This window comes from Pseudonaja textilis, chromosome 16 (assembly GCF_049901715.1).
Source record: "Pseudonaja textilis isolate UNSWEBS1 chromosome 16, rPseTex1.2, whole genome shotgun sequence".
NCBI classification, from domain to species: Eukaryota; Metazoa; Chordata; class Lepidosauria; order Squamata; family Elapidae; genus Pseudonaja; species Pseudonaja textilis.
In genome coordinates, this window is record NC_142005.1 from 8,354,546 (window position 1) to 8,371,334 (window position 16,789).

The 16,789-nt window shown below is 48.8% G+C and overlaps 2 protein-coding genes across 7 annotated transcripts in view; one reads left to right on the forward strand and one right to left on the reverse strand.

Annotated features, from left to right (window-relative positions):
• DCST2 (DC-STAMP domain containing 2) overlaps positions 1 to 9,188 on the forward strand; it is a 14,537-nt gene extending 5,349 nt beyond the window's left edge. The window contains exons 6-15 of the mRNA XM_087914183.1: positions 1 to 18; positions 456 to 613; positions 1,610 to 1,774; positions 2,781 to 2,948; positions 4,007 to 4,107; positions 5,541 to 5,671; positions 6,445 to 6,572; positions 6,660 to 6,753; positions 7,698 to 7,994; positions 8,985 to 9,188. The exon at positions 1 to 18 is cut by the window's left edge and continues 196 nt beyond it. Of these exons, the coding sequence (XP_087770309.1) occupies positions 1 to 18; positions 456 to 613; positions 1,610 to 1,774; positions 2,781 to 2,948; positions 4,007 to 4,107; positions 5,541 to 5,671; positions 6,445 to 6,572; positions 6,660 to 6,753; positions 7,698 to 7,994; positions 8,985 to 9,102 (1,378 nt within the window). The 3' untranslated portion in view covers positions 9,103 to 9,188. The remainder of the gene's footprint in view (positions 19 to 455; positions 614 to 1,609; positions 1,775 to 2,780; positions 2,949 to 4,006; positions 4,108 to 5,540; positions 5,672 to 6,444; positions 6,573 to 6,659; positions 6,754 to 7,697; positions 7,995 to 8,984) is intronic.
• A 2,253-nt stretch (positions 9,189 to 11,441) lies between these two features.
• ZBTB7B (zinc finger and BTB domain containing 7B) overlaps positions 11,442 to 16,789 on the reverse strand; it is a 33,601-nt gene continuing 28,253 nt past the window's right edge. For all 6 annotated transcript variants that reach the window (XM_087913917.1, XM_087913916.1, XM_087913914.1 and 3 more), the window contains exons 2-3: positions 13,660 to 14,656; positions 11,442 to 13,155 (exon numbers count right to left, since the gene is read on the reverse strand). In XM_087913917.1, coding sequence (XP_087770043.1) covers positions 12,690 to 13,155; positions 13,660 to 14,648 — 1,455 coding nt within the window. In that variant the 5' untranslated portion in view covers positions 14,649 to 14,656 and the 3' untranslated portion in view covers positions 11,442 to 12,689. The remainder of the gene's footprint in view (positions 13,156 to 13,659; positions 14,657 to 16,789) is intronic.

Here is a 16,789-nt window from a genome sequence, read left to right on the forward strand (position 1 = left end):
GCTCTACATGTACCTGGGGTGAGCCAGGGAAGGGCAGAATAACAGAGGTGGAAGGGACCTTATAGGTCATCTAGTCCAACCCCCCGCCCAAGCGGGAGACCCTACACCATTCCCGACAGATGGGAGTCCAGTCTCTTCTTGAAAACCTTCAGGGATGAAGCTCCCACCACTTCCAAGGGCAACCTCTGATCCCTTTGGTTGGTTGTTCTCACTGTCACAAATCAGAAGGCTGTGAGTTCGATCCTAGGTAGAGGCTAATATTTGGAACAGGCCCTCCTGCTCGAGCAGGGGGTTGGACTAGGTAACCTCCAAGGTACCCCTTCCAACTCTGTTATTCTAGGTGTTTCTATGTTTGGGTCCTTCGGATGGACCCCCAGAGATGAAAGACGGAAGGAAATGTGACCTTGCTATTTTTATGGGTCTCCTTTCCCACCGACAAGGAATTTCTTCTCCAGGGCTCTCCTGTACCGAAAACATTACCTGCACGAGGACAGTTTCGACAACATCTACATCACCAAATCCTTTCTCGAAATGGACGCTGTGCGGAGGAAAAACAAGCGCCCATCTGTGCTGCCCTTATCGCCAAAGGAAAGCACCAAATACATCCGGCCAAGTACAGGGTTTTGTGTGTGTGGCGTGGTTGCGGTTGTGTCTCAGGGGTGTGTGGAGGTCACAAACTACAGGTCGGCCTTGGCTCATTGGCCATGATGGAAGAGTGGTGGGATTCAAATCATTTAACCCCCGGTTCTCTGGTTTCTTCCGACAACCAGTTCACCAAACTGCTCAGGGAGTTAACAACCGGTTCTCTTAAACCGGTACACACCGGATAAATTCCACCACTGCTTCTCTTCCCTTCTCCCCTTCTTTCTCTTCTCTTCTCTTTTCTTCTCTTCTTTCTCTTCTCTGTTCTACTCTACTCTATTCTTATTTGATTCTATACCTTCTCTTCCCTTCTCCTTTTCTTTCTCTTCTTTCTCTTCTCTTTTCTTCTCTTCTTTCTCTTCTCTTCTTTCTTCCCTTCTCTATTCTACTCTACTCTATTCTATTCCTATTCTATTCTGTACCCTCTCTTCCCTTCTTTCTCTTCTCTTCTCTTTCTTCTTTCTCTCCTCTCTTCTCTTCTCTCTTCTACTCTACTCTATTCCTATTCTATTCTATACCTTCTCTTCCCTTCTTTCTCTTCTCTTTTCTTTCTTCTTTCTCTCCTCTCTTCTCTTCTCTCTTCTACTTTCTTCTATTCCTATTCGATTCTATACCTTCTCTTCCCTTCTTTCTCTTCTTTTTCTTCTTCTTGCTCTTCTCTCTTCTACTCTACTCTATTCCTTTTCTATTCTATACCTTCTCTTCCCTTCTTTCTCTTCTCTTTTCTTTCTTCTTTCTCTTCTCTCCTCTCTTCTCTCTTCTACTCTCTTCTATTCCTATTCGATTCTATACCTTCTCTTCCCTTCTCTTTTCTTCTCTTCTTTCTTCTCTTCTTATTTCTCTTCCCTTCTCATCTCTTCTTTAATTTTAATGTCAATCTCTCCATCTTGCATCCTCCTCTGATGGAACATTCCCGTTTTCCCAGTGTTTTCCACGGGGTGTTTTATCGTGCCTCGTTCGTCCACAGCTTCCCTGGTGCTGCCACGCAAGGAGCAGATCGCCTATGCTCTGGCCCTGGCGCGCATCTGTCGGCAGTTTATCCTGGTGATTCTGCTCATCGTGGCAGACTTCTCGGTCTACTGGCTGTTCGACTTGGTGCGCTACCATCTGGTGGGGGAGATCGTGGCCAGAGGTAAGGCAGAGGGGCCGGAGGAGGAAGGATGCGTGCTTCTGGGGACTGGGGCCGGGGAGACTTTTTCTTGGCTCAGCCTACCTTGTAGGATTGTTGTAGGGAAGGAAAAGAAGAAGGGAAGGGAAGGGGAAAGAAAGGAGAAAGGGGAAGGGGAAAGTAAAAGGGGTGGAGGGAGGGAAGAAGGGAGGAAGGAAAAGAGGAAGGCTAAAGAAAGGGGAAAGGGAAAGGAAAGAAGGAAAGAAGGAAGGAAGGAAAAGAGAGGGAGAGGAAGGGAAAGCAAAAGAAAGGGGGAAGGGAAAGGGGGAAGGAAAGAAAAGGAGAGCGGGAGAAAGGAAAGGAAGGAAGAAAGCAAAGGGAATGAAAGTGAAAGTAAGAGGGGAAGGAGGGAGAAAGGATTAAAGAGAAAGGGAAAGAAAGGGGAAAGAAAGGGAAAGAGGAAGGAAGGTAGGAAGGAAGGAAAAGGAGAGGGAGGGAGGGAGAAAAAGGGAAGTGAAAGTGAAAGTAAGATGGGAAGGAGGGAGAAAGGATTAAAGAGAAAGGGAAAGAAAGGGGAAAGAAAGGGAAAGAGGAAGGAAGGTAGGAAGGAAGGAAAAGGAGAGGGAGGGAGGGAGAAAAAGGAAAGCAAAGGGGAAAGTAAGAAGGGAAGGAGAGAGAAAGGACTGAAGAGGAAGGGAAGAGAGATGGAGGAAAGAGGAGAGGAAAGAGGGGAGAGGAAAGTGAAAATGAAAGTAAAAGAGAGGAGGAGGGAGGGAGGAAAGATTAGGGGAGAAGAGGAGAGAGAAAAGCTAGGAAGAAGGAAAGGGAAGGGGAAGGAGGAGGAAGGAAAGGAGAGGAAATGAAAGTGAAACTAAGAGCAGAAGGATGGAGGGGGGAAGATGAGAGGAGAAGGGGAGAGAGGAAGAAGGAAAAGGAAAAGGAAAGGGAACTCTCCACACTCTATGATCCCCCAAAGAGAGGAGGAGAGGCCGCTCTAGGGGACGTACATCTTTCTCCTCGTTCTCTGCAGCGCCAATGCTGACCACGATCAGCGTGAACGGCTCCGGCTACACCAGCGAGCTCTACCGCGACTTGGTCTCCGCCTTCGACGTGCTCCAGGAGGGGAATATCAGTGTGGTCTCCCCCAAATGCCGCCTGTACCCGTCGGAGCCCGACTACAACGGTTACCTCGTGATCGGTAGCTGGGCGTCGCTTTCCCTTCCCGCTCTCCCCCGGAGGAAGAGGATCCGGCCAGTTTCGCTGAGTCGTCTTCCCGGTTTTCAGTGAAACTGACCGGATACTCTGCCTGCACGTCAAGTTTCTCTCAAAAATTGTGTTTTTTTTAAGCGGGAGGGTTTAAAAAAAAAGAGAGACTGTGTGGGGTGGTTAGAGGTAGTCCTCCACTTACGACCGCTCATTTAGTGACTGTTCAAAGTTACAACGGCAGGGAATTAAAAAAAAAGGGACTTATGACCGTTTTTCACACTTACGGTCCCACGGTCACAAAACTCAGAGGCTTGACAACCGGTTCCTCTTTTACGACGGTTTTTGGAGTCCCAGAGTCCCCTTTTGTAAACTTCCAACGAGGAAAGTCAACAAGCGCGGAGGAACCCGATTCGTTTTACGACTGTAAAGGGCCGACTTAACCGCTGCAGCGATTCGCTGAACGACGGCCAGGCATCGAAAGAGACACCATAATCCATCATCCTCAGTGGGGAGGTGTATCCATCATCCCACCCTGCAAAATTTGCTTGGAAAGGAGGTCTTGGATTTAACGACGGTGTTTGGGACTGTATTTTTCCCGCCGTTAAGCAAGGTGGGCGTTCGATGTCACAAACCAGGGTTTTGGTTTTTTTGACAAGGTTGTTAAGCAAATCAGGACGTCGTTAAACGGGTCCGTTGACTTTCCTTGTTGGCTGGGAGCAGGATGGAGTGACCCTGGGTCTCTCCAAGCATCGTAAATGCAGAGTGGTGGTCGTAATTTTGACTGCGCGGTGGTGGGATGGTCGTAAGAGCGAGGAAAAATCCTTCATCCCGGAGTTAAAGCGTCTTTCAGTTTCGACCAAACTATTTTTAAGCTATTTTTCCTAACTTTTAGCTAAACTTCCTACCTCCTTCCCCCTCGTTCCCCTGCCATAACGACAGACACAGAATTGTCAGGTTCCAGGGTCCTCAGAGGTCATCTATTCCAACCCACTGCTCGAGGCAGAGAAGGCGTATTTCACCCGTCTTTTTCACGTCTTCCCTCTTTCCCAGGTCTCATGTACGGGATCTGTTTATTCAGTGCCATTTTTGGCACGTACATACAACGTTTGCGGAGAGTTCTCTGCGCTTGGTATTACCCTTCGCGGGAACGGGTGAGTTTTTCTTTCCATTTTTTTCCCCTTCTCCTGTGGCCTACCTTGCAATCAGGAAGGGATGTGTGTTTGTGTGTGTGTGGGTTGGTGTTGGTGTGTGTGCAAGTTAAAGAAATAGGAAAACTTTAATTAAAGTTGGCGGTGATTCTTCGAGGCGAGCTGCAAACCCGTTCAACCAAGATCTGCATCACGTATCTTGTTTATTTTATTTTTAATACCAGCTTTGCTATGAAACTATGTGGTCGGGCTTAGTTTTGGGGGACGGAAAATAAGGGGGAAATAATTCTGCCTCTGTCTCCCAGCATCCATCAATATTCATCTGACTAGCATCCAGTCAGTGTGTGAGAGAGTTGAGGGCTGTTTGGAAACTGAAAGAGTATTTGCTGTGTGAGCAAGAAGGAGACAGCGAGGAGCCTGGGCGTGGCTTAGCTCAACTGTTCTGGACTAAAGCTGCTTGGTGCTCTGAAACTAAAACTCCTCTGCTTGTGTTTTGCATTTGGAAGAGATTTCTTTCCAGGTGGGGAGGGGGAGTAGAACTCCTTAGCGTCAGAGCGTGTTAATAATAATAATAATAATAATAATAATAATAATAATAATAATAATAATAATAATAATAATATAGGAAATTATCAAAATGCTCTGAGGGTCATTTGGAAAAATCCTTTCTTAGTGAGCCCCTAGAAGCCAAGAGGAACCTATGTGCCAAATTTCAAGTTTGTAGGCTTTACGGTTCTGGAGATTTTGTGATGATGCGTGAGGGACACTTCACTTTTATATACTGTATATATATGATAAGCACGTATATTAATAATAGAAATTACATGGATTGGTTGAATGGAAGGAATATGAATAGATCTACCTGATCTGTTTAAACGATATTGTGATTGATATTAGAATTGTATGTTGAAACGCTGAACAATGAAAGAAGGAAGGATGAAACCTTTATACAGATGTGAAGAGTTAAACGAGGGAGATATGAATAATAAAACAGGTGAAGGATGGAAGGCAGAAAAAAATGTCTTTGAATACTACGGTGACGTGAATAAAAGTTAGAACAGAAATAGAAATAAGAGGGGAACAACAATATACCTATTTCAGCATAACATATGTAATAATAAGAGGGAGGTTTAGAAATGAGATATGTTTAAACAAAACGAAATGTAATAACTATGAGTAATAATATCATGTTTATGTGTACCAAAAGGTATGATACTTAGGTATCACACTGTTCACACATTGATATGTTTAAGCAATCTACAATAAAAAAAACTTGACCAGAAAAAGAAAGAAATAGGAAAAAAATTAATTAAAGTCACCGGGGACTCTGCGAGGCGAGCTACAAACCCGTTTGACCGAGATATGTATCATGGGTTGTGTTGGTAGGTGTCAATCTCCGAGGTTTAAAGAAAATAAAATTTTCTTCCCCAATTTAGGAGCGGGTTTGCTACCTGTACAATACGATTTTGACTCGAAGGACCAAACTTATTAGCGCCGTGCTGAGGGCCGTACGGCAAAACTCGGCGGATGAAGGGCACCGAAATATTTTACTCGTCTTTGCAGCAAAGTAAGACATTTCCAGTGAGTGGCAGTTAATAATGGACTCACCATTCTGCAAAATGAATGGATGGAGGAATGAATGAATGAATGAATGAATGAATGAATGAATGAATGAATGATGTCGTGGTTAGCCAGCAGCAGGTGCGGACGGCTGAGGAGAGCGAGGATGCAGATGAGGGGCCGGGACCATCAGGGATTGGACTGCTGCCTTCAGAGATTGTGGGGGCTGGCAGCAGCGATGAGGAGTTTCCCGAGGAGCCTGTGCCAAGTGCGTGTGTGTGCAGGATTGCTCGCAGGAAAGAGCATCTGCAGCTGCACGGGCGTCTCGGGAGTAAGGCTGCAAGGTAATGACCCCCTCCTTCAAGAAGATAAAAGCCAGCTGTGAAGCGAACGTTCTTTGCAGGAAGCAAAGACGTTTTGAAACTCAGCCTCGTGGACATTATAGTATCTTCGGACGGTATTTGAAGTCTCTTGTGTTGTGAAGTATGTCTTATCTGTGATTCTTGGCAGCCTCACCCAGTTTTGGCAAGGTTTGTGCTTATCAAAGTTAGTTAGTTTGCAGCAGCCTTTTAACCGGGGATTTTGTAAGACTCTTTCTGTTCCTTTTGGTGTGTGTTTGTCTTATTGGAAAAGGGTTTGGGTCAGAACACATGGATGCCTCAAAGGCGCACAAGAATCCCCTTGGGCTCTTTGCTCCTGGCGTGTTGTTCTTTTGCCCGCTTTCTCACAAACACACACACACACACACACACACACACACACACTTGTCTCCTGCCCCAGGTTCCGTCTGTGTCGCTGGTTGGTGAAGAAATTGGGCGTGCATGAAGCGTATTGCATGGGCTGCGGGAAGATCCAGCAGGGTGTGGAGAGCGAGGACTTTGTGACGTGCGTCACGCCAGCCTGCCGAGGTTTGCAGATGAGCCAAGGGAGAACGACAGGTGGGAGAACGGAAGGAAGCGCGGCGTTTGATTCGATATTTTTCCCATCCTTGGCAGGGATCTACTGCCCTGAATGCTACAGGATCCTTAACAACACCTGTTCCATCTGTATGGCCCCCCTCACGTACCAAGGGGACATAGACGAGGAAATGTAAGTGCCTGCAGTTTACGGCCGTTGTTAAGTGAAATCGGTCTCATTCTCTCCCTCTTGGCAAACCCCGTCTAGCACTGATGATGTTACTTAGTTGGGTCGTGAAACGTCTGCAAGGAAACCACCCAGCTCAGAGAGCATTAAAGACCCGACAGTCGTTCTCCTCCTTCTCCCTCCTCTTTCCTTCCTTCCTTCCTTCCTTCCTTCCTTCCTTCCTTCCTTCCTTCCTTCCTATCTTGCCTGTCCTTCTTTCCTTCCTTCCCTGTCCTTCCTTCCTTCCTTACCCCTCCAATCTTCCTTCCTTCCTTCCTTCCTTCCTTTCTTCCCTTCCTTCATCCCTTCTTTCCTTCCTTCCTTCCTTCCTTCCTTCCTTCCTTCCTTCCTATCCTGCCTGTCCTTCTTTCTTTCCTTCCCTGTCCGTCCTTCCTTCCTTCCTCCCTCCCTCCCTCCCTCCCTCCCTTCCTTCTCCCTTCTTTCTCCTCCTCCTCCTCCTCCTCCCACAAACCTCCCTCCCTTTTAGCACTGTTGATGTTACCTAGTTGGGTCATGAAACGTCTGCAAGAAAAACAACCAAGCTCAGAGAGCACCAAGGATGTCAGGCATTCTCCTCCTCCTCCTCCTCCTCCTCCTCCTCCTCCTCCTCCTTTCTTCCCCTCCTCCTTTTGGCAACCCCCTCCCTTCAATACTGATGATGTTCCCTAGTTAGGTCATGAAACGTCTGCAAGGAAACCACCCAGCTCAGAAAACCCCAAGGACTTCATACTCCTCCTCCTCCTCCTCTCCACAAACTCCATCCCCTTCTAGCCCTGCTGATGTTCCCTACTTGGGTCACGAAACGTCTGCCAGGAAACCCCCCCAGCTTAGAGAGCACCGAGGCCCCCCCTGGCCCCCAGGGCCCCCTCTAGTAAAGGATGCGCTCTAAACCCAGTTCCCTTTTAAACCAGAGATTCGAGCGATGAGGAGGCGATGGTGCTCTGGACCAACGCCGTCCGTGCGCTGCGTGGAGTCCCGGATGAGAAACGGCAGAAGCAGCGCCGGTTGCTGAAGAGACGGATCCTGCGGGCGGTGAAAGGGGAAGGAGGGTGCCGGGCGTTGCCTGCCCAGCTGGCGAGGAAGATCTTGGCCCAACTGAAAGAGGAGGAAGAGGAGGAGGAGGAGGAGGAGGAAGGGAGTGAAAGCGAGGAAGAGTCCTCCTCCAGTTCAGACGACGAGAGCAGCAGTACGTCGAGTTCGGACACAAGGTGAGAAGCAAATTGGCCCCCATCAGTCGTTCCCACAATAGATCCATACAGTTTTAGAATAGAATAGAATAACAGAGTTGGGAGGGGACCCTGGAGGTCTTCTAGTCCAACCCCCTGCCTCGGCAGGAAACCTCACCCTCCATTTTCAACGGAGTGGCCTGCACTGCAGGGGTGGAAGGAAGGAGGAAAGTTGCTTCTCTGTACTGTCCAACCAGCCAAAGTGCAGATGATTCAGCCGAGTGGTGTCAGTGGGGCTTCCGCATTGGGCTGGGACGCAGCGGGTTGAATCGGGGGTTTAATCATGGCTGAATTGTGGTTTAATCATGGGTCATTGGTTGAATGGTGGCTTAATCCTGGAAAGAAGCCCCCCAATGGGTTGGGTTGGCCAATTAGAACAGGGGAGCCTCCAAACTTAGCAAGTTTAAGACTTGTGGACCTGAACTCCCAGAATTCCCCAGCCAGCCATATTGGCTGGGGAATTCTGGGAGTCGAAGTCCATAAATTGAAATCCATAAGTCTTAAAGCAATGCTGGCTGGGGAATTCTGGGAGTTGAAGTCCCTAAAGCGACACTGGCTGGGGAATTCTGGGAGTCGAAGTCCCTAAAGCGATGCTGGCTGGGGAATTCTGGGAGTTGAAATCCATAAGTCTTAAAGTTGCCAATTTTGGAGACCCCTGAACATAAACAGAGAATTACGAATGACTACCAACTTGTTGGCCCGGCCCCACAACAAGCCGCATCATGGCTTGCAAAGGTAAATTAGGAAAATATATTTAGAAAAAAATATTTTTAAAACATATTTCCCCCCCCCCCCCGCCCCTTCCTCCCTTTGAGTCAAGAAAAAGGCCAAAATATTTGGCTAGCTTTTAAACTCTTTTTACAAGTTGGGGGCTTTCTGGAAGGTAATGCATCCTCACAGCAATAAAGTAAAAAAAATAAATTTAAAATAAAGAAATATAGAATAAAGAGTGTTTCTTTTTCTCCTTTTCAGCCACCTTGACTTCAGTTACCAAAACGAGGCGGAGATAAGCAGCGGTGAGGAGTTAGAAGTAAAAGCTGACCCAAAACCTCACTCGCATAAAGTGGAGAGGCAAATCCCCCCAAAATGACTTTTTTCCCCTTGTGGAACGATCTTCTTGTCTACGTAGAGATGTCCACCTGATATTATTCCACCGAGCGATTCCACGGGGCAAAATATGGAATTATTTCTCTCACACACCCCAAATCTTCGTGTCCTTGGGGGCTTCCAGGAAACTTTTAGAATTCAGATTTTTTTTTTGCAAAAAAAAACCAACAACAGATATTTTTTGGGGAAAAAAAAGGCTTTTGGTTCTGTTTTACAGCATGAATATTTCCTGGTGGTCTCCGGTTCTTGGTAATGACTGGCCCCCAAGTTTGTTTGTTTTTTACTTTTAGAGTTCAGGTGTGATGGTTTTCAGGATGTATCCTTCCACCTGTCACCCAAAGTCAAAAAAGGCATTTGATAAATAGGACCATATTGTAGAAATCTAGCAGCTCAGGGAGACTTGGGCTGCAGGTAGAAATCTAGTAACTCGGTGAGTTGGATTGCAGGGTAGAAATCTAGCAGCTCGGGGAGAATTGGATTGCATGGTAGAAATCTAGCAGCTCAGGGAGAGTTGGACTGCAGGGTAGAAATCTAGCAACTCGGTGAGTTGGATTGCAGGTAGAAATCTAGCAGCTCAGGGAGAATTGGATTGCAGGGTAGAAATCTAGCAGCTCAGGGAGAATTGGACTGCAGGGTAGAAATCTAGCAGCTTAGGGAGAGTTGGATTGCAGGGTAGAAATTTAGCAGCTCAGGGAGAGTTGGATTGCAGGGTAGAAATCTAGCAGCTCAGGGAGAATTGGACTGCAGGGTAGAAATCTAGCAGCTCGGTGAGTTGGATTGCAGGGTAGAAATCTAGCAACAATTTCTTTGAAAGTTGCGATCCAGATATGTCGTGCAAAAACTGAGCAAAAGATACCTTGACACACAACTACCTACAACAAAAGTTCCCCGGTCTCCATTTTATTATCAAGCCCTTAGCACAGACAAAAATAATAATAATAATAATCATCTCCTTGAATTCCAGCACACTAACAACAATAACAATAGTTTTTTTAAAAATAAAATAAAATAAAACCGAACCAGGAACCATCCCCTTTTCCCCAAACAGTCCAAGTTTATAGGGTTTTCTTTTGTTATTTCGACTAGCACCACCCCTGCCAGGGAGGACGCCGTAAGAGAGGGAGTGGTTTACTCAACGTTGGACCGTTAAAAAGTCTTCCAACAGGGAAACTGAGGAAATAAGACAGGAAATGTTGCATAAAATAATTGGGAACCTGCTTTTCTCTCTCTCTCTTGTTCTCCTTTCTTGGTTTCAAGTAGCTAATTCAAGTTTAAACGCAAAGGCACTTTTAAGGCTAAGGAAAATTCAATTATTTCCTCTTTTTTTTTTCTGGAAAGGGAGGGGGAGATGGGGATTGAAGAGGAAGGGAAACAGAAAAGGGGGATAAAATATATTATCTCTCTTAAATACAGATAATCTCTCAGCAAATGCTTCTGGAGGGTGGGAGCTTCCTGTGGGTTTCCACACACACACGCACACACACACACGCACGCACACATGTACACGCACACCCCACCCTAATTTTTAATCTTTCGGTCTCCAGGAAAACGCCAAAAAAAAAAAAAAAGAAAAAGTGTGCAAAAAAAGAAAACAGGAGGGAGAAAGTTTTCCCACCGTGAAAGGCCTATTTTAGTGCAATCAAGTCAGGGAATTCAAGGAAAAAAATGTTTGCAAAAGCGTTCTAAGAGTTGGTGGGGTGGGATCGTTCCGTTTAAAAAAACAACAATATATAATTTAAAAAATATTATTCATTTTGTGCAAACGGCCTGGGGGGGGTTACCTTTGGTTGAGAGGGGGTAGGAGGAGGCAGGCTTGAGCAACGGGGGAGGGGAGATGGGATTACAAGAAGCTTTTCACACACGCACACCCGCCGTGTTTACGTGCTAATCGTTTTGCAACAAGCTGGGGAGCGGTATAGGAAGGTGTGCGTCTGTGTGTGTGTGTGTGTGTGTGTGTGTGTGTGTGGAGGGGGGGTTTCTTGTAGCACACTGAAACCCCCCCACCCTATTTCTGGGAAGGGGAGCAAAGCTAATAATATAAAGGATCTGAGCGAGTGAGTGTGCGCAACGTGCAAAGCAGCCACCAGGGGGCAGCCAAGCTCAGGCCACAGGATTGGTCCAAATTGCTACCCAAGGAATCTCCTTTTTCCAAACTGGATTTCCCGGGATCGGATGGGAATCTCCCCCTCTGGGCTGGCTGGATGCACACGTGCGTGGGCCAAGCTTAAGGGGTGCAGATAGTCCTTGACTTACGACCGAAGTGTCCGTCACTAAGCGAGACCCACTTAAAGGAGGGTTTTTTGGGGGGGCGCTTTACGATCATTCTTGTTAAGTGAATCACTGCAGCTGCTAAGTTCGCAACAGACTCATTAGGTCGAAGCTGTCTTGATTTTTACTTGTCTGCCCATCGCAAAAGGGGGTCTCGTGACACCCCCCCCGGACGATGAGACCGTTGTAAGAACCAGTGGTCAAGCATCCGAACTTCGATCCCGTGGCCAGCAGGGAAGCTGCAACGGTCGTTAAGTGTGGAAAAAGTTGTCCCCCCCCCCCCCAGTCCTGTTTTAACTTCGAACGGTTTATTTTTAAAACATATTTTTCCCCCCTTTGAGTCAAGAAAAAGGCCAAAAATATTTGGGTAGCTTTTAAACTCTTTCTACAAATTGGGGGGAAATTTCTGGCAGGTTTAAATGAATACGGTTAAACGAATTGTTTGGGCGGGTGAAACGAATTTGGTTCAACGAATTGTTGTAAGTCGAGGACTATCTGCGAAATGCCCGTGGGGGGTGGCGGGTGGGAAACAAGGCTACCGCTCCTATCTCCCCTGTTCAGCAAGTCTGTGGATGATGGGACTGAGAGCAGGAGGCCAGGTGCAAGCCACCTGTTCTGCAAAGAGCCCGTTTGGGATGATCTGGTGGGGGTGGGGGGAAGAAGTTTTTTTTATTTTTGACACCCTGAAATGGGGGGGGAACCCCAAAAATGCAGCAATTGAGCCCTAACATGTCATCTAAGTAGATGCTGGCCCATCTGAGCAAGAAAACTTGGCTAGAATTCAATTTCTGCACCCTGAACAGGAAAAGGAATCAGGTTTGTCTCTCTACTCCCTTCCTGATCCTAAAACGATAACAGAAAAGGGAAAGAATCACCCCCCCCCGTTCTCACTCTTTTCTCCTTCCTAATGTGAAGCAATGCACCCCCATAGACCCTCCCCCAAGATAGTGCTGCCCCACCCTGCCCCACATCCCATTCATTTTTCGTCGGTTGGGGAAGCAAAACTCGACTGTACTTCCCTCCCTGCAAATATATACTTATTTGAGACACCCTGAGCAAACATGCAAGGATTTGGCCCTCGAGGGCCACCATCCACCTCTGTCCATTTGGCCACACTCTCCTTGGCTTTGTAGGCTACTTAAGGCACGGAATTGGGAGAGTGGGGAAGGAAGTCCTAGTGCATTTGGTCCCCACGACAATGTCCAGGGAATGTCGTATCATCCTGCCACCAACGGGCTGGCCGAGCGAATGAATAGAGATAGTGCACGAATGAGTTCTGCGGTGACAGCCATTCCAAGGAAGTTATGCCGTTTCGACAGCTGCCATCGGCTCATCCTTCTGCACCCCCTCTACGGCCCCTTCTTCCTCTTCCTCCTCCTGTTCCTCTTTGGGGGCGGGTGACCTAGCGGCCACCCCAGCAGGCCAGTAGTTGTGTAGCTCCTCCTCCGCGCGCCCATTGGTCAAACCCAGTTGAGTGGAGGACAAAGCGACGCCAGCGGGTGCCAGAGAACCGGTCTCCGGATCAGGACCCCTGCGCCGGCGCCTCGTCCGGACTTCCAGACAGTTCTGGCCTTTCAGGTGGCGCTGGAGATGGTCGTCCTTGGCGAAGGCTTTGTGGCAGAGGCAGCACTCGTAGGGACGGGCGCCCGTGTGCAAGTGAAGGTGATTTTTCAGGTCGTAGCTGTGCAGGAAGCGAGCCGTGCAGTGGGGACACGAATAGGGGCGCTCGCCGGTGTGTTTGCGCATGTGGATCTTGAGTTTGTCGTTCCTGGGGGGGAAGAAGAGATGAGGGACATGGGTGTAAATTGAGGGAGGGGGCATTGCTAGGTGTTTCGATGCTTAGCTTAGTCCTTAGAATGATCGAAAAGAAGCCAGGAAAATGGAGTCAGGAAGGAGACGCAATGACAGGTAGTCCCCTAGTTATGACCCCAAATTTATGCTACTAAGTGAAATATTTAAGTGAGTTTTTCCCTATTTTATTACCTTTCTTGCTTCCATCTCCTTCCCTCCTCTATTCCCTTCCTTTCCTTTCCCTCTCCCTCCCTCATTTTCCTCCTTCCTTCCTTTCTTCCTCCCTCCCTCTCCTTTCTTTTCTTCCTTTCTTCCTCCCTCCCTCTCAAAATTATCCATGAGTGGGGAATCTTTTGGTCTATCCAAAAGCAGTACTTGATACCCAGCCTCTTAATACTGGGATTAATTCGTGTGTGTGTGTGTGTGTGTGTGTGTGTGTGTGTGATGCGATAGCTCCTTCCGAGTCAAGATCTACTCTTACCTGGTAAAACGGACGCCACACACATCACAGGCGAACGGCTTCTCCCCGGTGTGGGTCCGCATGTGACGAGGTAGCTTGCCTGCCCCGTGGATGATCTTGTGACAGACGGGACATTCCTGGGGCATTTGCGAGCGGCGTTTGCGTACCAGCTTATCCGGCGGTTCGAGACCCACAGACAGCCCCTCCTGATTTAGCCGGCGCATATAGGAGAGGAGGTCTTGATCCATGGGCTCGTCGTCTGAACCCAGGTCATCCGGGGAGAAACCTGGAACGTACGGGAAGGGGAAGGTACGAGAGGGGGCCATGACCTCCTCCTCTTCCTCACGGGGGTTGCCCAATGTTGGGGCAGGCGACGCCTGGCTAGGCGGACTGGGGCGGTCCTGAGTCCCGGTGGATGACGGCGACAAGGAAGGAGAAATCTCCGTGACGTGGTTGTTGAGCCGCGACCCTGTGGCTTGCAGGAACTTGCGTGTTTTCTTGCTGCGGCGGGGAGCTGGGCGCACGGGGGGCTCGGCCAGGTCGCCTTCCATGTTGGGCAGTGTGCCGAACGCTTCCAGGTAACGCCGGGCGCGTTCCCGAGCGGCGTCATCCGGCACGGGGGCTTCCAAACCGTTCCCTTGCAGGATCTCCACGCAGGCCGCGATGACGCAGGGAATCTCCAGGATCCGCGCGGCGCGCAGCACCTCGCAGAGGCTGCCCGTGCTGATGGTCAGGGTGGCGGTGTAGGCGAAGTCCAGCAGGGCCCCCAGGGCTTCGGCCCCCACGAAATCCAACTCGCACACGGCCAGGCCGGGGCCGGCGAAAAGCCTCTGGAAGTAGCGGCTGCAGGCGGCCAACACCGCCCGGTGACTCTGGTACTCGGAACCCTGGGCCCGGAGGGTGACGTCGCACAGCATCCCTCGGCGACGCTGCTCGTTCAGGCGGCCCAGCAATTCGCTGCTGTGCTCGGGGAAAGGTATGCCGATCAGGTCGTCTTCTGGGCTACCCATTGCCTCACCTGTACGGGGGAAGAAACATTCAGCAGTTATCAGTAGGGCGGTTCGGCAGGGACGGCGCTGGGCGAGGAATGACAGAGTTGGAATGGACTTTGGAGTTGTTGGGTTTTTTTTCCTGATCTCCTGACAATGAGAACAATTAATCAGTGGCTTTGCGCCCGGAAGTTGTGGGTGCTCCATTCCTGGAAGCGCTTAAGAAGAAATCGAACAATCGACTTCCTGCCTAAGCAGGGGGGGGTTAGACTAGAAGACCTCCAAGGTCCCTTCCCATTCTGTTATTCTACTATCCTTCCTTCCTTTCTTCCTTCCACCCTCCTTCCTTCTTTCCTTCCTTCCTTTGTTCCAGCCTCCCTCCCTCCCTCCTTCATTCCACCCTCCTACCTTCCTTCCTTTCTTTCTTTCTTTCTTTCTTTCTTTCTTTCTTTCTTTCTTTCTTTCTCTTTCTTTCTTTTTTTCTTTCTTTTTTTCTTTCTTTCTTTCTTTCTTTCTTTCTTTCTCTTTCTTTCTTTCTTTCTTTCTTTTTTCTTTCTTTCTTCCTTCCTTCCTTCCTTCCTTCCTTCCTTCCTTCCTTCCTTCCTTCCTTCCTTCCTTCCCTTCCCCTCCCTCCCTCCCTCCCTCACCGGTGATTTTCAAGAAGAGCTTCGACTATCATTGGTCTCCAATGTTACAGAGTTTCCTGCCTGAGCAGAAGGGGTTGGACTAGAAGACCTCCAAGGTCCCTTCCCATTCTGTTATTCTACTATCCTTTCTCCCTCCCTCCCGCCCTGCTGGTTATCAAGAAGAGATTGGATTCCCCCCCACCCTTTTTGCTTTCAAACTGAAAAACTGAATAAAACTTGTTATTAAAAAAAAAAGAAGAGATTGGACAAGACCAGAATCACAAAGAGTTGGAAAGGACCTCGGAGGTCATCTAGTCCAACCCGCCCTGCTCAGGCAGGAAACCCTGGGAAACGCTCCCTAGCTTAAGTGACCAGATATTTGGGCTCTGTTGTTAAGATGAGGAGAGCTACCCGGAGTCTCCCAGGCGTGCGAGATTCGGTGGGTTGTAAACTTTGCTAAAATAAAATAAGAATTCGCTTCTCCAGCTTGGGTTTCGAGCCTGCCTGGGCTGACAGCGATCGGGGACTCAATCCCGGTGCTGCCACTAACCAAGAGGGCGAAGGAGGATGTGCGCGCTGACGGAGATGCGGGAGGAAGAGGTTCCGCCAGAGGTTACGCGACGGCAGATCAAGGGGGTTGATAACTACTCAGCCGAGCAGATTTCCTAGGAAAGATTAAGTTGGGTGCCAGCTGCCAGCGCCTGCTTTGGGTGTCTCTGGGGGCTTTGAACCTTCGCTGGGTGAAGAGGAGAGGCGTAGGAGGAGGCCCCGGTTGACGCACTACCTGTAGTTCCCTCTCTTCCCTTCGGAGGAGCTGGGGAGGATGGGAGAGAGAGTCCTTGGGGCCTCCGGGGGTGGATGGGTCAGGATCTGGCCTGCCAGGCTGAGCCCTGCGAGTAGAGCCATCGGGTAGGAGGACGAGGTCATTTAGAAGGAGCTAAGACAGGGTTACTCCGACGTGGAAACTTTAAGAGGGGGGGGGTTCGACTCCCAGAATCCCCCAGCCGGCCTGGTTTTAAAGGGGGGGGGGCTTCAGCTCCCATTCGACTCCCAGCTGACCATAAACATCCTATTAAAATAGCAAACCATTAAATGTACATCCTGAGTTAGCAACGGTTCATTGAGGAAGCCAAGACTCAACTGGGTCCTCCTCCCAACAGATCCTGCAAAGGTGACACCTGGGTTGGGAATCCACCTTCCTTCCTTCCTTCCTTCCTTCCTTCTTTCCTTCCTTCCTTCCTTCCTATCTTGCCTGCCCTTCTTTCCTTCCTTCCCTATTCTTCCTTCCCTGTCCTTCCTTCCTTCCTTCCCCCTCCAATCTATCTTCCTTCCTTCCTTCCTTCCTTCCTTCCTTCCTTCCTTCCTTCCTTCCTTCCTTCCTATCTTGCCTGTCTTTCTTTCCTTCCTTCCCTATTCTTCCTTCCCTGTCCTTGTTTCCTTACCCCTCCAATCTTCCTTCCTTCCTTCCTTCCTATCTTGCCTGTTCTTCTTTCCTTCCTTCCCTCCTTCCTTCCTATCTTGCCTGTCCTTCTTTCC